The sequence below is a fragment of the Schistosoma haematobium genome, chromosome 2 (genome assembly GCF_000699445.3).
Source record: "Schistosoma haematobium chromosome 2, whole genome shotgun sequence".
NCBI classification, from domain to species: Eukaryota; Metazoa; Platyhelminthes; class Trematoda; order Strigeidida; family Schistosomatidae; genus Schistosoma; species Schistosoma haematobium.
In genome coordinates, this window is record NC_067197.1 from 27,546,528 (window position 1) to 27,569,129 (window position 22,602).

General features: G+C 33.1%; 1 protein-coding gene across 1 annotated transcript in view; it reads right to left on the reverse strand.

Annotated features, from left to right (window-relative positions):
* The window catches only part of KCNH5 (Potassium voltage-gated channel sub H member 5), a 96,107-nt gene extending 87,798 nt beyond the window's left edge, over nt 1-8,309 (reverse strand). The window contains exon 1 of the mRNA XM_051214781.1: nt 7,791-8,309. Within this exon, the coding sequence (XP_051067965.1) occupies nt 7,791-7,869 (79 nt within the window). The 5' untranslated portion in view covers nt 7,870-8,309. The remainder of the gene's footprint in view (nt 1-7,790) is intronic.
* Between the last annotated feature and the right edge of the window lie 14,293 nt (nt 8,310-22,602).

Sequence of the window (22,602 nt, forward strand, 5' to 3'; positions counted from 1 at the left end):
TATTGTCAAAAAATTAGTATAACACTTTAATATGTATGAGTGGTTTAGTGATATAAGTGGCCGACTCTCAAATACGAAGATATAAGTTTAAATCTTAGTAATTGTGATATTTCTTGCACAACTGTATAGTATCACTAACCCTAAAATAGTCTGTATATGAATATCTAGTTATATTATTATTATTTATTGTATAGATAAACATCAAATTTGAACAATAATATAATAATCATATCCTTTTATCACCTAAAGGGCTATATGCATTTAGTAGATTAATGTATTTGATGAAAGCACCCAACTGCGTCACAAGACAAACCCTAACATGGAATCCTGAAGGCCAAAAGAAAAGTGGAAGACCAAAGAACACATTACGCCGGGAAATGAAGATAGACATGAGAAAAATAAACAAGAATTGGATGGAACTAGAAAAGAAGGCCAAAGACAGAGTGGAATAGAGAATGCTGGTCGTCGGCCTATGCTCGATTAGGAGTAACAGGCGTAAGTAAGTAAGTAAGAATAATGTATAACATGTTATTGTTTGAAACGAATGGTATCGGTTGAACATCAATACTTAGATCCAGATACATGCAAACTAGCTTTCTAGATTGTAATGTTAGATACAATCAATTGATTCTTTTAAAATATTAACTCTTGAATAAAAATAATCTTTAATAAGTAGTATTGAATAATTAGTTAAATTATTTCATTCTATCACATTTAAATATCAATTTTCCCATCTTATTAAATGAAAATAAAACGGTCAAATTCTTTTTTTTTTTCAAAAACCCTAATCATAAAATTGAAAATGAATAGATTAGTTATATGGATACTATTCTATTAACATTTCATAATGATGGCTTTATTTAGTTTATGATGAACCAGGTCATATGAAATATCTACAAACTTCTCGATGTATATATTATCACAATTATATTCAAGTAAAACTAAATGAGAATGTTTATTATTATTATTGGTACATTTAATTAAAGAAAAAGGAGGAAATAGTTTAACATGTCATTGTTTTCAATAATTTCATCATTAAGCTCTCTACAATTATAAATTCATAATGATTGTGATATTTTACAAAGGCCAATAATAAGGAATGTATTAATGAATTTCACAATGTTATAGGTTAAAAACAAATTGGTGAATGTTTAGATCTGTTACGATGTTTATATACTTCAAAATTGTGTTATATATAAATTAGAATGGTTATTCAATAAAGGTCAGAATGATTTAGAGTAAAGTGTTCAATTACAAACAGTAATATAGTAAAAATGAGAAAAATCGTGTGAATAAAATGCATAGTAGGAGAATTTTATTATGACAATTGAGACAATAATGACGATAATAATAACATTGTTGTGTAAATGTAATATGTAATGAGAGGGGTCTTATCAAGGTAATTAAAATAAACGAATTAACATATACTCACTAGTGAGGTATTTCCTGAAGTTTTAGCGAGAAGCAGTGACCAATGGAGTTTAACCAGGTCTGTTGTGAGGTAGTAACTCACTGAAGACAATGGTGGATGTGTCATTCAATTTCGTGGATTAGTTGAAGTTAGACACTGACACCGTTGGATACCGATTCAGTGGTCTAGACGTTAAGCGCCCGAGGGCGAGACGGATGGTCTGTAGGTTCGAATCTCGCGGGGAAGGATCGTAGATGCGCACTGCTGAAGAGTCCCACAATAGGACGAAACGGCCGTTCAGTGCTTCTAGGTTTTCCATAGTAGTCTAGCTTCAATCGACTTATGATCTCAACGATTAAATTATTATAATATCCACAAAAACCCTTCTGATGTGAAAAAAAGAATTCAGTTATGTTCAGTTTAAGTATCCAGTGATCCATTCGTAGGTCAAGGTTAATACAGAGGTTAGAAATAACTTTTCTGGATGCATAAGTTTGGTTTTCTGGAGTTGATCAAGATGGCTTTGGTTAAGCAGAGTACCTGTGATCTAGCTCTTCGAGGTAGATTCTTTGGAACTTGATATAAAACATAGAAAGCTTCCTCTCTTTTGACATGATATTCACTATCTACGAAGTGGGATAAAAAGGTGCTGTTGATTAACTAATTAACTTATACAATTCTAATAATCATACTTTTACAATAAAACCATATAATCTTCATGTTTTTATGTCATCAAACTATATGACGAATGACCGGCCTCAAACCCATACAGCAATAATCAGTTCCAACAAGATTGTAGATAAGCCTTGTTAATGAATATCAACACAAAACCTATGTTATATATCTTTTTCACCGAATGCTCTTTTCTAACATCTCAATATAGTGTATAGACAGATTTAGTGTATAAATCACTTCAAACAACTGATAACTTTGATCAAATTATTCATTACTATTTTGAAAAAATTAATTTATGTAACATGAGATAATGAAGAGGTCCTGTAGCTGATGAGCACGATTTCGAAAGTTGTCCGGGTTATAAGGTCTAACTATAAAGCTTTTATTGTCATTGGTACATATTTCTTAGTGACGTTTATACTCATAAAGACAATGAAAAGTCTACTGATAAGATTATTCAGTTTAGGAGACAAAACATTTTTAAAATATGATGAATCAATTCTTGGGATATTTGAAACGTCAACTACTTTATTATTAATGAATTTATATCTTCATCCATAAAATGTTTAGGAACAACAGTTAAACAGACACGTTGCTGGTATTGCCCTTATCGCAGCTATTACAAATAAATACTTTTAAAATCTCTTGCTTCTTTGAAAAATTACCATATTTTTTTGCGAATCACTTGATGTTCCATTTAATTTAAAGATAAAAATTATTATGATGGAGTTTTGTTCTCTGAGGTGGGTGGTTTGGTCGTGGAGCTTTCATCGTTCTTCTGAACGACATTATCAGCACAAACTTGAGATAGAAGTGAAGCGTTCGAATTTCTCCACATATGGTTCACAGCTTGTTCTGTAGACCTCGATGTTGATTGGTTCTTGTTGACCCAAACCTGTGAACCACATGTGGAGAAATTCGGACGCTTCACTTCTATTTGAAGTTTGTGCTGATAATGTCGTTCAGAAGAACGATGAAAGCTCCACGACCAAACCATCCAGCTCAGAGAACAAAACTCCATCAAAATCATCCACCTGAGCTACGAATCTTCTCCACCATCATAAAAATTATTAGTTTCCTAGTCAAATTCTCACAGAAATGTCTGTCAAGTTTTTTTCAATTATCCGCTGTTTTTATTTATTTTATCAGTTCATGAAAAATACTTAAATTAAATGTTAGGAATAATGTAATCGGTAAAATTACTGACAATAACAAAATGGGATAAACTTTTTAGGGATAGGAAGTGTAGGTCTTGCATACGTTTCAAATTATTTTTTATTTCGCACAAAAACTCGACTAAATTGATTATTTCAAGTTGAAAACAATAGTTTTATTTGTACATTTTGATATGCTGATGACGCACTATATTTTGACTGGTAATTTAATATCTGTATAACAGCTCACGTGCAACTGAGTTTGTTTATATTTATTCTGGTTAAACCGTTTTGTTAACTTATTTGACGGACCGAGTCCGTTGTATGTATGCTTGAGCCTTGCATACCGCTAACGTACTTATTCATTCTGTTAGCTTTAATGTTAGTCGCTTAATTGATTCAATGTTTCAGTCATTTCATTATGTATATATATGTACATTTTAATCCTGTTCACTCGCTCACTCATTTGACTTACACGCTCACTCGCTTGCTTTTCGGTAATACTCTTTCATAATTGTTTAGCATACCTGTAATTTTGGTTATCCGTGAGTGGTGCAATAATAAACTTAACCAACACTTCGTATTCGCCTTCTGATTATTACACCGTTGATGAGTTGTCTGGTGACAGTTATCAGAGCGAACTGTATACGAAGTTTAAGGATTATATTGAATATCGACCGCAACACCTGTTACTTAAATGGTGTTAAAACACTCAAATGTTAGGAATCATTTAGTTCGCCTAATACATTTCTCTGTATAAACAACAAATATTAAAATTGAGTAGTTAATACAAGAGGTGGAAATTAAAATATGGTTTGGACTTAGGTAATATTCTTAAGAAAAACAAGTAAAATTATTCATCTAAACACTTTAAAGGTAAATCACACAGAAAATATCCTTCTATGAATGTTATTTTTTAGTGTTAAATTCAGGAAATGCCATTGTTTACTATAAACAGTTTTATGCTATCTGTTCATTCGCATGCTGAGTGTAATTAAGATTCATAGATAATTAAAAAACAAACAGACAATTCACAGTAGTCTGATAAAATCAGCCTATTTATTTTATCAGGATAATTGATAATAGTTATGTATATATGATACACTGCAATCAATATATGAAGTAAGTTTATTGAAAGTAAAGTATATGTTTAGTAGATTCATTATTAGCTTTCTATGAAGCAATTCAACTATTCAGTCATGTTACTAAAGATAACGAATCTTAATGCGCAAAAAATCAGTTGGTTACTTTCCATCATATATATACTGAAAGTGAAATCTTACATGTGTCGTCTATGCTACTCATATCTGCCGACATAAGTAGTATTTAACATCAAGCAGGAGTGCCTGGCAGCAAAAGGTTGAGAAGATAGAGTAGTTGTAATAACAACAGGAATGAATAAAACTAAGAATTTCATAAGAGACAAATGATGGAAGATATGCAAAAAAAGTATTTAATGTATTGTTTTCGTATTTTACAAAGATATTCTGTAATTTTGACCTTCTCCACTTGACTTCTTCGTTCACTACACACGTATTTATTAGAATTATTTAAATTAGTTAGATTCTCATTATTAAACTGTCTAGATTATGACATGTACAATTACAAGCGTTATTTTTAAAAATAATCCCATCAACATATTGATTCACACTGTTACCAAATTATAGTAGAAATATGATATGATAAACATTCTCTAAAAATAATTATAGGATAAACAGTATTTTATGCTCATAATCCAGTCAATGAAAAGCAGATGTAACATTTAAAAAATGTGATAGTACCTTATTTCTATGAGGATAGAATTCATGAATTGTTTTCACCGAATATTCATCGCAAAAGTTTTAAGATTGTAAAGTATCTGGTGAAAGAGAAAATGCCTAAAGTATAACGTGATTATGGTAGTATACGTCGTCATAGTTATCAATCTTGTAAGTAGTATAGTTGTCTTTAACAAGTTCTGTAAGCAGAGCATACAAACATTCCTTAGCTACAATATCATTCTTCAAAATTTATATTCGTTTATTCTAATAAATATTTATCATTTATTATATTTATAGACTCACCAAAAGATTCTATTAAAATGTATATGATTATCTTCTTTTTTCCACCAATTCACACTTAATTCTCATACTAGAGGTACTTTTTTTCATTTACCAACTTAGCGTTCATAGTTAAATCAACAAAATGCTATTAGTTACATTTAAAGAAATATTTTAAAGTGAAATGTATCAGAAGGGGTTTTGTGGAGATTGTAGCAATTTCAATAGTTGAGATCATGAGTCAATTGAAGCTAGATCACCATGGAAATCGTAGAACCACTAGACGGACATTTCGTCTTATCGTAGGACTCCTCAACTCTCACGCGAGACTGATAATTCCTGGGTTCGAATCTCACGGGGCGGTGTCGTGGATGCGCGCTACTGAAGAGTCCAACAATAGGACGAAACATCCATCCAGTGCTTTTAGGTTTTCCATGGTGGTCTCAACTAGAGAAATGTATCTTTAAAGGAACTTAAATCAACCAATTATTTCATCGTTTATGGTCACTAAAATTTGTTTATTGTAAAAAATATTTTAAATGTTTTATACTTGGTAACATATTTTTTTTCTTTATTTACATGTCAACTGGTTATTTTAAATATTGAATTGAATTAGTTTAGAACTCAGAAAACATTGGTGGTACATTTATTAAATGTTATTGAATATTGTCAATCAATCTATGTTCTCCTTAAAAGCTAACAATTTTCTTAGATGGTGAAATCTTTTGTGAAAAAGAAACCAATACAATATTTAACGATCCGTAAATTAAAAAGACTATACTATATATGCTGAAGACATGTATTTATATACATGTTCTATCCAACCCTTTATTTTATCCCATTTTATGATTATTGTAATGAGTTTCATATATTTTGTTTTATCACAAAATGGTTACATATTTCTTTTTTATTTATTTATTATTTTGCATATTGTTGGTACTCCATTTTTGCTTTTAATGGATTTTCGTTCAATCATCTTATCCCACTTCCTTAATACCTTCGGGTATAGTTAATTACAGAAGTAAAAATTTCTTTTCATTACTTTATTCACATTAAAATATCAGTTTATTTTGTTCATTTTTAATCTACCGTTTTTAATATATAAATGAACATATAGAATAAAAATAAAGAGAATTCAAGTGGCAAGCTTTTCTTTTTGACGAAAACATTTACTTAAGCTGTATGGTAAATATATATCTATTAAAGGATAGAGAAGATTGCTATGTGCTATGTACTATGTACTGTGTTTAATGATCTGTATTAACATTAACAATTAGATGAATGTATATCCAAATGACTAGTCTCATAGATTCCATTTGTGAGTATTAGTAAATCATTAAATAAAAACATTATCCCATAGTGATGGATGGGTTGAAAATCACCTTTTTTTCTCACTCAGTTTTCACATAATAAGCTGTATTTAAAAAAAAAATTTGCCTATTACCAACTACCACTTAATTTAGAATCGAATGTTATCCATATGAATAATAAAGATTGTTTTAGATGAACATGATTTCACTCATTTATTCATCTATACATGTTTCAATGGAAATCTTCTTTTATATGATAAACAAATGGGGATATCAGAATGGGTTTTGTGGAGATTTTAGAAATTTCACAGATTGGAATCATGAGTCAGTTGAAGCTAGACCACCATTAAAACCACCATTGAAAACCAGCACCACGCGGGGTTCGAACCCCGCGTGGTGCTGGATCGTGGATGCGCACTGCTGAGGAGTCCCATACTAGGACGAAACGGCCGTCCAGTGCTTCCAGGTTTTCAATGGTGGTCTAGCTTCAACTGACTCATGATTTCAATCTGTGAAATGGGGATATGTTTTTTTAGAAAAAAAACTTAATTCAATATTATTAAGAATGTAGTCCATGTTTTAAATCTCCATGATTTATGTATACTTTAATATGTTATAAAAAGTAAATATATTTTTAATAAACAAAACTATACACTTCACTGATTATGATTTATCATTATGGAGTTGTGGAGTTTATTAAATTTTTGATTGAGATCATAAACATCAATCGGTTCATGATCTCAGTTCAATCAAATACTGTAATTAATTTTAAATGAAATAATAAATATGTTGAGTAATTAAAAATTCAAAGTACATTAGATTTTTTTTATTCAACATGAATAGTTTAATAAACTCAGCTGAATCTTTTCCAAGAACAGTAATATCTCTTTAAATAATCAACTTTTATTGTTAGAAAATACTTTTTTTAAAAGGAAACAACAACAGCAACATCAACAACAACAACAAAATGTCAGACACTAACACCGTTAGATGTCAGCTCAGTGGTCCAGTAGGTTAATCATTCACGTGCGAAACTGAAGAACCTGGGTTCGAATCCCATGAATGAAATCGTGGATGTGAACTGCTGAGGAGTTCCACAATAAGATGAAACAGCCATCCAGTGCTTTCAGGTTTCCAACGGTGGTCTAACATCAATAGGTTCATGATCTCAATAGATAAAAAAATTGAGCATTGAACTTACTTTGTCCATCACATTTTCGTATAATTGTATCAAGAAATGTATTTTGTGGTGCAAGTAATCCACGTCGAGTTGTAAACATTATAATGATCTTATGAAGTTATACAATCAATGTAAAACAACAACAAAAATTGACTTAAAAGTTTATTTTCACTGAAATATTATATACATAATGATTTATTCAGTAGTTCATCAAATAAGTAGTCAATATTCAGTACTGAAAAGTATATTTTTATTTTTAAAATTAATATAAATATTGGCAATTTTTAATTAATCATTTCCATTTGTTATAGTTGATTGTTTGACATAAAAAAGTGAAATATAAGTCAAAATTCCCTTTAGATTATATTCATTTTATTGTTTGTAAATTGGCATAGAGATATTAATTCCACCATTTTCAAACTTCCTTTTTTACACATTATGAGGAACAGTTTATCAAAACTCTTCATTGTTTGTATTTTAAGTGGTGAGGCAGTAGTTCCGAGATGAGTTTTAAATGCGTCTACTCAAAAAGCATCTCACAGATGAATATTTGGTGTAATAAATAGAATACTTGAAATAACTTGGAAGTAATAACATACGTAATGTGTTTGTCTCACTAGCAAGAGATCATTTAACTGGTTAATAGACGTATACATGCTTTTATTTATTTATTTATTTATTTTTTTTTAAGGCATCACACCCAAACTGCTCAAGCTAATTTCTATTCACAAGCTTGTATATCTACAGTATGAAAATGAGAATGAAAAAGATATATGTAAATAATTTATATAGATAAGTATATATACAAGATTAATAACAAAACCCTTTATAAAATAGTTTATTTTAACACATTTTATTCACTTTATCTTTTGAACATTCAATTTGAAAATGATAATTCTATCAATCAGAGATTGAATATTCGTACAATAGCATATGAAAACTTTAAAAATTTAACATAATATTATCAGAAAGGGGTTTTTGTGGATATTATTAGTAATTTAATAGTTGAGTCTACGAGTCAATTAGAGCTAGACCATCATGAAAAACCTAGAAGCACTGAACGGCCGTTTCGTCCTATTGTGGGACTCTTCAGCAATACGCATCCACAATCCCACCCCGCGGAATTCGAACCCAAGGCTTATCGGTCTTGCCCTCGAGCGCTTAAACACTACACCACTGGGTCGGTATCTAACTTCAACTAGTCTACGAAATTGCGCCACCGTCCACCATTGTCTTCAGTAACTTACTGTCAAATAGAGAATGTGTTTATTAATAATCAGTTGTTATAATAATTCTGGTTTTGACTAGATTTTAGTCGCCTCATATACTCAACTATATTAACATACAAATAATTGAAATTTATAATTATTCGTTTTCTAGAAAAATATAATTCATTATCATCGGTCTAATTTCGTTGTGGATCAAACAAGTTAGAATGATAGTAATATTTGTAATAGATAGATAGATAGATTGTGGAAAGCAGTTAAATCCAGTAGCCACATTAATTCTGTTTGGAGCTCATCAGCTGGATGTGCTTCATTCCCAGTGTTCGTGTGTATACCAGGACTTGTACTTAGTACTTTTTGCTAGAAACACCAAAACTTCTATTCATTTAGTTATCGACTCCAAATAGCGAATGAATTAATAAACATGTATAATGTTTATGTAATTTCTAGGACGAAATGCTGGCCTTAATTAGTTTGGTCTCAGTAACTTGTATCATAATCCCGCTGGGTGGAATCATGAATTCGTACTGCTAAGGTGTCCCACAATAAGACGAAATGGCCGTCCAGTGCTTTCAGGCTTTCCATGGTGGTCTAGCTTCAATCGACTCATGATCTCAACTATTAAACACAATTTATATTGATACAAATTACAAAGCGCGTAGGAAGCTTTTAGAATAATAAACTCAATCATCTTTATATAATTCATAAATCTGTGTTCATCTCATGATCGAGTGAATGACAATAAATCAATAAGAAAAAGTAACTTTTCTCTTGATAATAACAATTGATCATGTCTGGTCATATCTAAAAGTCTAATACTTTGATAAGGTTAGATTGTGAAGTCAATCCAAAGAAAAAAATCTATGTGGTTATTTGTGTCTTCAGTCTGAAAGTTCAACTTTGCTAAATCATCCACTGGATTTTTCGAAGCTGTAGTGCTCTTACAGAATAGATCACTAAGTTATAAATTAAATGCTCCTAATAGACATCGTTTACACTAACATTCATGTTAAGCATTCTCCCGTATTAACCAAATCTTTCTGAAACCCTAAGCATCGAATAGGTCAGCGGATTGGTTGTAGTTTTTTCCACTTTAAAAGTTAAATCCATTTTTCACTGAGACCAGTATAATTACATTTACGATATTCTAAGATATTTGGTCTTTTTCGAGCAGTTACGTGTTTGTTCAGATTCAAAACATCAGAGCATTGAACAACTGCTTTTATTATACCGTTACAAGCCTAATAAACTCTGATGATGTTCAAGCTACATTATCATAAGTTAGTTGAAGTGGAATGGACCTAATCAATAGTTACTGAATTGTATCATGCTCATGACAAATTTTTAAAATAAATAAAAATCTACCACATGTAAGATCTGTGGATATACACTATTCATTATTCTCATTAATAAAATAAACTAATTATACAACATTCAATTGTATGATTTATTCAAATCCATTATGATAATTAAATAATTTAAATAATTACAATTTAGATTTATGTTTTCAAATCGCAAAAATGTAAATCATACTTTAAATGGATGCCTATAATTCAAGTGTTATTTAATATAATTTATACAAATTTATCAAGATATAAATAATATTGAATGTCCGTTGGCCAGATACCATCAGCAAAAGCCTTCTGTGGGAGAGAACAAAGATGTTAGAGGTGGATAGGACATAAATTACTTAAATCATCAAACTGCACCACGAGGCAAGCGCTAATTTAGAGTTCTGAAGGGAACGGAAAAAAGGAAGGCCAAAGAATACACTGCGTTGATAATTGGAACCGGACATCAAAATGATGAATAGCAACTAGAAATAACTGAAAACGATTGCTCAGGACAGGGTTGGATGGAGAGTGCTGGTGAGCAACCTATGCTTCTCCATGAGGGGTAACAGGCATAAATAAGTAATATTAATGACCTCGACTTTTCTTGTTGCTTAAACTATTAATGAAAAGGGACTACTTAAATAAATTTTTCAGAAATAAATTTTTATGTGAATAAAATTTTGTTTGTACTTTTTAGTTTAGGGAAATGAAATGAACCTTAAGTTTGTTAATTTATAAATTATATTTCATTTATTAAAGAATTAGGGATAGAAATAAAAAATCGGTAAACTTAACATGTAAATGGTTGTAATAATTTCGTGGGTTTGAATGGTTAAAAAATATTTACTATGTATTTGTCACGGATTCATCATAGTTAAGGTATCATAGAAAACTAGGGAGACCTAGATAATTGTTTTCTATAGCTATATGGCGAACTGGCTTCAGTTAGAAATGTTCACAGGGGAACGATAAACCAGGGGTTCTAATGGTAAGGTATTTCCAGTGAGGCTTGGAGGTGATAGGTTTGAGCCTAATCAATCTGTTGAGCAAGAACAGCTGCAACGTTATATACTAGGACAAAACGGTTGTCCGGTTCTTACCAGCTTACAATAATACTACAAATGAAATCAGTCCGTGATGAATACCTTCTATTAGACAGAATAATCTACACAACACTTAAATTCACAATTAGCCAACATGTTAATGCTTTAAAAGACAACTTACTGTTTTTAACACTTTGCATCTTAAATGCAATAGAAGTCTAAGTGATCAACTTAAATGAACTCAATCTTTTTGTTCAGAAATGGTTTCTACAGTATCCATATTCACTCTAGCATCCTCTTAATTCTAAGCGAATGCTAACATTTTTCATTTTCATTGACATCATTAACTGATCCAAGTTACACAACCATTTAAAACCTGGAAGCATTGGATATATGTTTCATTCCAGCATAGTACTCCATAGAATTGTGGATCTACATCACAACTGGAAATAGAACCCCAGATCTTCGAACTCTTGCATGAACGTATGTGAGAAGCGGGTAATCATAAAACTTAGTAAATTAGTTGATTATAACTGTTTAATACTGTGATATCATAAACCGTACACTAAATCATTGATTTATTAAATATCCAGTTTTACTCAGTCCAATTCATTTAGAAACTTACCATCAATCAATGTAAATAAAACATAGAAATCAGTGTATTCAGATTTGGCTTCCGTTCTATTTTAGTTATCAAGTAAATCTTTATCTTCTCCTCTGTATTAGTTATTACCAGTGGACGAAACGGCCGTCCAATGCTTTCAGGTTTCCAACAGTGGTCCAACATCAATCGGTTCATCATCTCAATCAAAAAGTTTCTTTTTTGTTTAATTATAATATGATATTTTAGGAAAGGTGTATTTACAAAATGGAGTGAAATTCTATTCAGTGAATAATGTGTTACTGACTATTGAAAACTAACTAATCATTTGCAGAAATAAAGTTAAAACTATTGTGATCAGTTACAATGTAAAATATGAATAGTCTCGTAAATTGATCAGTACTAAACGTTGCTGATAAATGATAAGCATTATCTTCATTCTTTATTTATGTGTTAAGAGATTGAGAAAATATCGCATTACTTTACGTTACTAATCAAAGTCATGTTATTATTGTTTTGTGTTTTATTAGATCCTTAATGAACATGTTAAATGAACTGATCAATTACATGGATTTCCAAACTGACTACACTAGGATAAACAAGAATTCGTTAACTGATGTAAAATTATATGATGACTATGACTAGAGAATGTATTTTTATTAAGAATTTGTAATACCATATTTTGTTATAGGATTATAGGATTAAAGGTTACAGGTAATCTGGCCTATTCATTTACATTTAAATGATTGATAGAATGTGCAAAATCATAAAAATACGTGCTCAACCCTTAATAGTTATACCTAAACCTTTAATACAAATATTGTTGATGTGTCGATGAAAGTAAACACACAACTTGCTTAATTTGTATGAGACCCGAGAGTTCGTTCCGTGAAACAGGATAGCACTTGCATTGATCTAGTCCGAGTATTGAGTAGCTCGCCTTAACTGTCTATCTAATATCAATCACTTTCATCTAACCAGTGACACGCTAAATGTGAGATAACAACCAAGAGTAACGCCAAATGTTTACTAATCCAGAAAGCAGCTTCCTATGATCTCTCGCCCGACAATCAGAATAGAGAGTTCAGCAAGCAGATATCTTTTAATTACATAGTTCGAGTTCATTAATCATCCATACGCCAATATAACGCAAAATCCTGACCACTTATCAACGGAATTAAGATATTATAATATAGCCATAATTACACCGCAGGTAAAAGTAAACTGTGTAACAGGTCCGTAATAAATAAACAATAACTGGGGTGAGGTAAAACACACTATGATAGTTTATGTATCAAAGTAAAGCTTCCAAATAGACAAATACAAGAATATAATAGTTTAAGTATTATACTAATAATCATAATAAAATAATTTCATATAGAGACATTCAGAAAATTCACTTTTACTTAATATTTATCCCAAAATAATAATTACACATAGTAATATTAAACTATTTAACTTAATGGTTCCATGCCAAAATCAATTTACAGATTTTGATCATTATTAATTACTATTCCAGTGTTGTATTCATGTTCAATTAAATAATTTCCAAATCTAGATCATATTAGATTAGTAGTATAATCAGTTTACTATTTTGTAAGATCCTTTAATAATTTTGATCAAGAATAAAATGAACATGTTTTTTAAAGAATAAAGGGAATATACTTTTTTTCTTTCTATTTCAAAGTATTACATCAACTGAAAAAGAAAACAGAAGTAATTACAAGGAATAGTACACTTACAAAACATAGTTTTCAATGATGGTCTAACATCAAACGGTTAATGATCTCAGTCAGAAAATAATTTATATTAGTTAAAGAATTTTGAAATAAGGTTTAGAAAAAAAATAACCCAATGGTATAAAATAGAAGAATGAATCAGAAATGAGATTAGTAAAATAATAAAAATTTAAAGTTGAAATTATGAGTCAATTGAAGCTAGACCACCATGGAAAACCTGGAAAAACTGATCGGCTGTTTCGTCTTAGTATGGGATGTTAACACCGTTGAATGCCGGCCCAGTAGTCTAATGGTTAAGCGCTCGGGCACGAGACGGACAGGCCCTGGGTTCAAAACTCGCGAGGGTGGGATTGTGGATGCGCACTGCTGAGGAGTCCTATATTAGGACGAAACGGCCGTTCAGTGTTTCCAGGTTTTCCATGATGGTCTAGCTTCAACTGACTCATGATTTCAACTACTGAAATTACTAAAATCTCCACAAAACCTCTTCTGATAAAAATTTAAAGATCAATTAACGGTGTTATAACTAGTAGCCATTGTGCTCTGTTAATATATCAAACGATACCATCTTCAATTGCAGTCACCGACTTATTGACTAAATCCACGATGCATAAACCAGTATGAGAAGTTTGGAGTTCTAATTGGCCCTTGAGATAGCAGCTCTTCGCCTAACCCAGCCGATTCAATCCAGAACGAAAATATCAGCCTTCGTTATATAGAATCATATATTTCAAACATTGTTGTAATATATACAAGCAAAATCAGAGCACGTCACACCATAAAATAAGGAATAACATTTGTACAAGACCAAGCCAAAAGTTTCTGTGATTGTGAGAAGCTGTGACTAATAGATAGGGAATAATTTGAGAATAGTAATTCATATAACAGTTATCAATAGGTCAAATAAAAGCTTATAATAAGAGGAATATAAATATATATAGTTTAGTTTCTTAATAGTTATACAATGAGAATATATGTATAATATTAGCCCATAAATAATCACTAGCGGTTACCATTTGTTTATTCACGTCCGAATATAACAAATGACGAAAACTGCTGAACATGAAACTGCCTATTTCATGTGATTTATTTATAGGAGTTTATATTTTGTTGTCTTTGACATTGACGACTGCAATTAATCAATCTCCATTGGCATATTAAAATTCTGAGTGAATCGACTAGATAAAGCCATACACTAACTAATGATGAGTAGAACTCACTAACTCAATAAATAACATATGTTTGCAACGAAATGCATTGAGTTTGAGTTCTAATGTGAGCACGAACGATAGAGTATAGGTATACCCATGTGATTAGTGTTAAACGGTATGAAACCCGTGTTCTGTTTTTTAATGTTAACCATTTACTTAATTACGCCTGTTACTGTCAATAGAGCATAGGCCGCCGACCAGCATTCTCCAACCCACTCTGTCCTGGGCCTTCTTTTCTAGTTAGATACAATCGTTGTTCATTCTTCTCATGTCTGTCTCCATTTCTCGACGTAATGTGTTCTTTCTTCTTCCGCTCCTCTTTTGGCCTTGAGGATTCCATGTGAGGGCTTGTCTTGTGACACAGTTTGGTAATTTCCTCAATATGTGTCCTATCCACTCCCAGCGCTTCTTATGATTTCTTCCTCTGCTGGGATCTGGTTTGTTCTCTCCCACATTAGGCTGTTGCTAATAGTGTACGGCCAACGGATCCGGAGTATTTTGTGTATACAACTGTTAATAAACAATTGCGTCTTCTGGATGATGTCTTTCGTAGTTCTCCAGGTTTCTGCCCCATACAGTAGAACTGTCTTGACATTTGTATTGAAAATTCTGACCTTGGTGTTGGTTGACAGTTGTTTTAAGTTCCAGATGTTCTTCAGTTGTAGATATGCTGCTATTGCTTTGCCGATCCGCGTCTTCACATCTGCATCAGATCCACCGTGTTCATCAATGATGCTGCCCAAATATGTAAAGGTTTTTACATCTTCCAAATCTTCTCCGTCAATTGTGACTGGATTGGTGCATGCTGTGTTGTATCGGAGAATCTTGCTTTTAACTTTGTGTATGTTGGGACCTATTTCTACTGCTGAGGCTGCTGCCACACTGTTCGTCTTCTCCTGCATTTGTTGTTACGTTTGGGATAGAAGGGCCAGATCATCTGCGAAGTCTAGATCATCCAACTGCATCTTAGATATCGATTGTATCCCGCGCTTCCCTTCAGATGTTGACGTCTTCATGATCCAGTCGATCACCAGGAGAAAGAGAAAGGGTGAAAGTAAGCAACCTTGCCTAACACCGGTCTTCACTTCGAACGACTTTGTCAACTGTCCTCCATGCACAATTTTGCAGTGTAATCCATCATAGTAACTCTATGATATTGACTATCTTCTGAGGCACGCCGTAGTATCGAAGAAACTTCCATAGTGTTGTTATGTCCACACTATCAAATGCTTTTTCGTAGTCAATGAAGTTGATGTAGAGTGATGAATTCTATTCATTTGATTGTTCCACATTGATCCATAGTGTTGGGATTAGGTCTGCACGCGATCTATCCTTGTTGGTCGGCCAACATTGATTGGGGGGTCCCTGGGTGCTGCTTCGATGTTGGGTGGGTTCAGTGAAGCTGGTCGATTCAAGAGTTCTTCGAAGTGTTCTACCCACCTGTTTTGTTGCTCTTCAATGCTGGTGATTACCTCGCCTTCCTTGCTTTTCACTGGTCATTCTGGTTTGTGGCGATTTCCATAGAGTTTCTTTGTCGTGTCATACAGTTGTCTCATATTTCCTTCTCTTGCAGCCTTTTCCGCCGTCGTCGCTAAATCTTCCATATATTTACGTTTGTCATTTCTGATGCTCCTCTTCACTTGTTTGTTTACTTCTGTGTATTCAGCTTGTACCTTGGCTTTTTCTGCTCTTGTTCGGCTGGTATTGATTACCGCCTTCTTGTTCCTCCTTCCTTGAATCTTATCCAGTGTATCAACAGTGATCCATTCCTTGTGATGGTGCTTCTTGTGGCCCAGAACCTCATGACATGTTAAATTGATTGATTCTTTGATCCCCTTCCAGTTGCTCTCCATAGTAGTTCCTTCGCTGTTGAGTAGATCATGAAAGCCCTGGAACTTATTGCTGAGGACTATCTTGAATTTGTTGAGTTTGTCAGTATCCTGAGGAAAGGCCGTATTGAACTTTTGTGATATTGTCCGCCCCATTGTCCAGTGCTTCTTCAGTCTCAATTTCATCTTGGCAACCAGCAAGTGATGGTCTGATGCTATACCAGCTCCTCTCCTGGTTCTCATGTTTTCCATCGTCCTCTTGAACTTTTTGTTGATGCAGATATGGTCGATTTGGTTTTGCGTGGTGTGATCCGGTGAAGTCCATGTGGTTTTGTGAATGCGTTTATTTAGGAATATAGTGCCACCTATTACCAGTCTATTGAAGGCACATAGGTTTGCGAATCTCTCACCAGTCCGTGTCGTCCCATGATGTCTTCATATCCAGTGTTGTCCGTTCCAACCTTGGCATTGAAATCTCCCATCAGGATGGTCAGGTCCTTTGTTGGGCACTTCTCGATGATTGACTGCAGCCTATCGTAGAATTGATCTTTAGCTTCTTCATTGTAATCGTTGGTAGGCGCATAGCATTGGATGATGTTCATTGAAATGCCCTCTTTGTTTGTTTTGAAGGAGGCTTTGATGATCCTTGGTCCATGAGATTCCCATCCTATAAGCGCATTTTGTGCTTGTTTGGACAGCATCAATGCAACTCCTTGTGTATGTGGGACATTTTCTTCTTCATGGCCGGAGTATAACAGAAGCTCCCCTGAAGCTAGTTGTTGTTGTCCAACTTGCGTTCAATGTGTTTCACTGATCCCAAGCACCTCTAGGTTGTATCTCTTCATTTCTGCAGCAATTTGGAAGGCTCTCCCAGTGTCCCACATTGTACGAACATTCCATGTACCTAAATAAATGGTCGCTCTGGTTGTCAGAAGGGGCATCGGCCTCGTAACTTCCGAAGGAATTCGGCTTTCATCATGAGGCGTCATAGTTCTTCTAAATGAAGACCTGACTCCCATGGCAGAGTTTAAATGGTTCGAATATTTTTCCTGGCTAGCGTTTTCTTTAGCGAGTTAGTTTTCTACGGGATAAGGTCGCTAACCCCATGCCCGACCCTCCTCCTTTAACCGGGTTTGGGACCGGCAGTAGCCCCCAGAAGGGCTCCAGGCGGAGTTAACCACTAGCCAAGATTAACTAAAAGTCGTATAATTTGACTGATGAAAATAGAATATAAACTGTATACTCAACAAACTAATAAATTCGTGGCTACACATTTACATGATAACAGACTAAGTGAGTGTACAGTTAGGATAATGACATCATTTTTAAAACAATTAGTCCCTTTATTTCACTTGTTATTGTTTTACTTGAATCTTCCCATTGATGTTTTTGAACTGAAATTTATCAGTCTCTTATTGGCATATGTGCATACTGTGCGTATTGCCTTGATATTGCCTTAAGTCACAAGCATTATAAGCAAAGATGGATGGTGGCTAGTAGTGGAATCCAGGACACGCGTTTCGTCCTGTTTGGGCCTCGTCAGCCGGATGTACCTGCGTCTAAGATTTGATGTTCACTCTGGAACTCGAACCCAGTACCGTTCGCCTCAAATGCCATCGCGTTATCCACTTAGCTACTGAGCACGCGGCTATCAGGACTCAGTAGCTAAGTGGATAACGCGATGGCATTTGAGGCGAACGGTACTGGGTCCGAGTTCCAGAGTGAACATCAAATCTGAGACGCAGGTACATCCGGCTGACGAGTCCCAAACAGGACGAAACGCGTGTCCTGGATTCCACTACTAGCCACTATCCATCATTGCTTATAATTAGTCCCTTTGATAAATTTCGATAATTCAGTGAGAAGACGAAGTTTAACATAGTTATGTGATATATTTGCGTAATACAATTCTGACAATCTGATCACATTTAAACTTTTTAATACATTTTTATATAAAAATTAAAAGGTCAACTAGACAGATTAAAAGTGAGCCGTACCAAAGAAAAATAAAGTACACAAAAACAGTGTGATAACCACTCTGGATAATAAATCAGTATTACCAGAGTGGGTTAAGGGCAAGGAAAAATTGTTTTTGAACGCATAAAGGGTTTCCGTATAGCCAAGGCTTCAATAAACCTTAGTATATGTCATTGAAGGCTTTTGTATAACACTACAAATGCTGATTTGATGTCAACCTTATGACCAGTTTCTGTCAAATGTTTCGCAATGGAGGATGATGTCTGTCTATCCTATGATCTTATTTGACCATTGGAATTCATTTGCTTCTGCAGCCATTTTGGTATGCGTTCACCCACCCTTCTAATTTTTACATAATTTTTGCAAATAATTCACAAGAAATAATAAATTTTCAGGTCTACAATTTTGATATTAATGTAAAGAAATAAATTATAATTGCTTATGATAAGTTTGTTAATTGAACGCTCAATCCGATTTTCCACACCGCTCCTAATATCTCCAGATTAAGTCTACACGTTAACATAAGCAAAAGAAAATAGGCAAGAAGTGTAAAACCAAGGACTAGAGGTTATGATTTATTTGATTCCTGAAATAAATCAAAAATGATTTACGATTTATTTACAGTTAGATAAACAGTGAGATTTGTATAAATTGAACTGTTGTATTTATAATATTATACAACTGAGCATCTATAAACCTTCATAGGATGTATATACATATCACACACTCTTGGAAAGATTAATCTCATATGTTATTCACACTCCGATCAATTAAGTAATTGCTTATCATATCAACTTAAAAAAGTTGAATTCCTATGGTTAATTAGACGATACAAAATACATTATTAGAATAAAGATTAATTGTTAAAGAAAAGTCGGTTCACAAAAACACTTCATTGATCAAATTGTGTAACATGGCTATCGTGATCAGTGGTTAGAAATTTCGGGTGACGTAATTTGAAATCGGTCAAAATAGTACGGATGAATCGACAATTTCAAAATTATCTAATACTTTTTCTATTATGTAAACTTGTTCTTTCATCTTGAATCATATACACTACTGATACCGTTACTATTTCGACCATTTTAGATTTTGTCTTATGACGTTCATCTCACTATTCGAACGTAGTGTGCCAACCTGATTTTATTCACATATGTTCCAGGTCCTAGGAGGAGTATGACTGTCTCGTGTAGATAAGTATAATATAATAATGTAGTCATTATAGACTTGACCATATATCTGTAACTGCATGACTTTCTCGATTAAAACAAAATCGTGAAGTCGTAAGAGTTTTTCATAATAGATGAGAATTTTCATGACTTATGTTATCAACATCATCTTCCGAAGCAATCAGATTAGTGTAGTCAATAATCTATCATTGAATTATCACTTATCAAGAATCGTTGCCTATACAATAATTCAATTAAAACACATTTATCTTAAACGAAAACACCTTTTATGCTCGTTATGAAATTCACAACGGATAAAAGCAGGTTAGCTCATAAAAATATCGGACGGTGATTGACTGAACTAAACAAATATACACCGTGGTTGGATGTATTGTTCCAACTATTACAGTAGTGCACAGCTAAATTCTCACAAGATAGTATGCTAAGAACATACATGTGTTGCACTGAGTTCAGTACTGCTGAATCACTGAGTTGGAATACAGAGTTCTACACAATGAGCTCTAGTTAGTGTTCAATTTAGTATAATCCTCACTCAATGTTATTAGAGGTTTGATGTCCCATCAAATGACAAGGATTCAGTTAAAAAAAGCAGCATAACAACCTATTGCTTCCTGAATCTTAGTAGTTTTTAAGAAGGCGAAAACTTTTTCAAGGATAATAAAGCCTAAATTATGCAAAACCACCATGAGATGACATATTATACTACGGTGAAGCCTAATATGTTATACAATATTTTCTTTAATGGAGTGATAACAATTAGGCTGATAAATGTAATATCGAAAAATATGTTGATCGGTTTCTTAAAACCCTTATCCAATACAATGACATGATATCCTAATTAATTTAAATAAACCAATAAAAACAGAATATGATGTTATATAACCTTCTGTTAAGTAGTATATCGCCAATTAAGTACACTTAATAATATCTTACAACGATACGGAAATAATGATAAGATGAAATGGTATACATACCCTATCACATACAATACCGAAGACTGTAAACATAATATAAGTGCTCTGAATTGTATACTTTTAGGCTCTGATAATATTGTTATTACCAATCAAGGTTATCTATGTACGATATAAATGAATTTAGTAATACAGATTTCTATTTAAGTTGTATTGTGATATGTGCTACTTATATTGACATAAGTAGTATGTGATGTTAGTCGTGAACAAAAGGTCCGGCAGCAGAGAGACAAGAGGAACGAACAGTAAAGAATGGAAACAAGATACAATTTGTATGAAAATACAAGAACAATGAAGTCTGAGTCATTTTGAGAAAATCGATGGACATTTTGCAAATTAAGCATTTACTTTATGATTATTAGATTTTACTAACAAGTCCTGTAATTTCATGTTGATTACATTCGATTGTTCGCACTGGTGTTCTGTACACTGCGGTATAACACTACATCATAATGTGATTTAGCGGATTGTTTCATTCGCTCAATGAATAGAACATCAGAATAAACTATCTAACTAAGTATTCTTATACTCATTTAGTGATCAATTTCCCTCCTTTTACCATTCATATTACAACCTTATCAAAAATTCCATCATTTAATAATCCGTTTAACCTATTAAGCTAATAATATAATAAGGAATAGATTAGAAGATACCGGATAAAAACATAGAGAATATAATTATCCCTGTTGACTTACGAATATAACAGCAAACAACAGATGTACTATATAGAATTACTATTTAACAAAATACATCTTGATTTATATAAAATATAGTTGAGTGATTAATGTTGACCAGTTTAGTAATAAAGTAGACTGTCTAATAGAAAAGGTGAATAAATACATTTGAAGAAGAGAGAAAAGATAATCCTGAGAAGAATTTCTTCTTTTCGACAATATGATATATCAAAGCTGTACAATTATATTCAAAGTTAGAATACATAAGTTTACTAATATAAAAACGGGAAAATAATATATCATGTAAAATAGTGATCGAAGACGTTTTCAAATATTAAAAAAGTACACAATAAACCAAAGTTAAAACAGATTACAAATAAAGGATAACCGTCAATTTGAAAAAAATAATAAAAGGCTGTATAATATAACCACATAATTCCTTCTAACTTCATTGCATAAGTAACCAAACCTATTCTGTATGCCAGTATTCTACTTACTTACTTACTTACTTACTTACTTACTTACTTACTTACTTACTTACTTACTTACTTACTTACTTACTTACTTACTTACTTACTTACTTACTTACTTACTCACTTACTCACTCACTCACTCACTCACTCACTCACTCACTCACTCACTCACTCACTCACTCACTCACTCACTCACTCACTCACTCACTCACTCACTCACTCACTCACTCACTCACTCACTCACTCACTCACTCACTCACTCACTCACTCACTCACTCACTCACCTCACTCACTCACTCACTCACTCACTCACTCACTCACTCACTCACTCACTCACTCACTCACTCACTCACTCACCACTCACTCACTCACTCACTCACTCACTCACTCACTCACTCACTCACTCACTCACCACTCACTCACCTCACCACTCACTCACTCACTCACTCACTCACTCACTCACTCACTCACTCACTCACTCACTCACTCACCACTCACTCACTCACCTCACTCACTCACTCACTCACTCACTCACTCACTCACTCACTCACTCACTCACTCACCA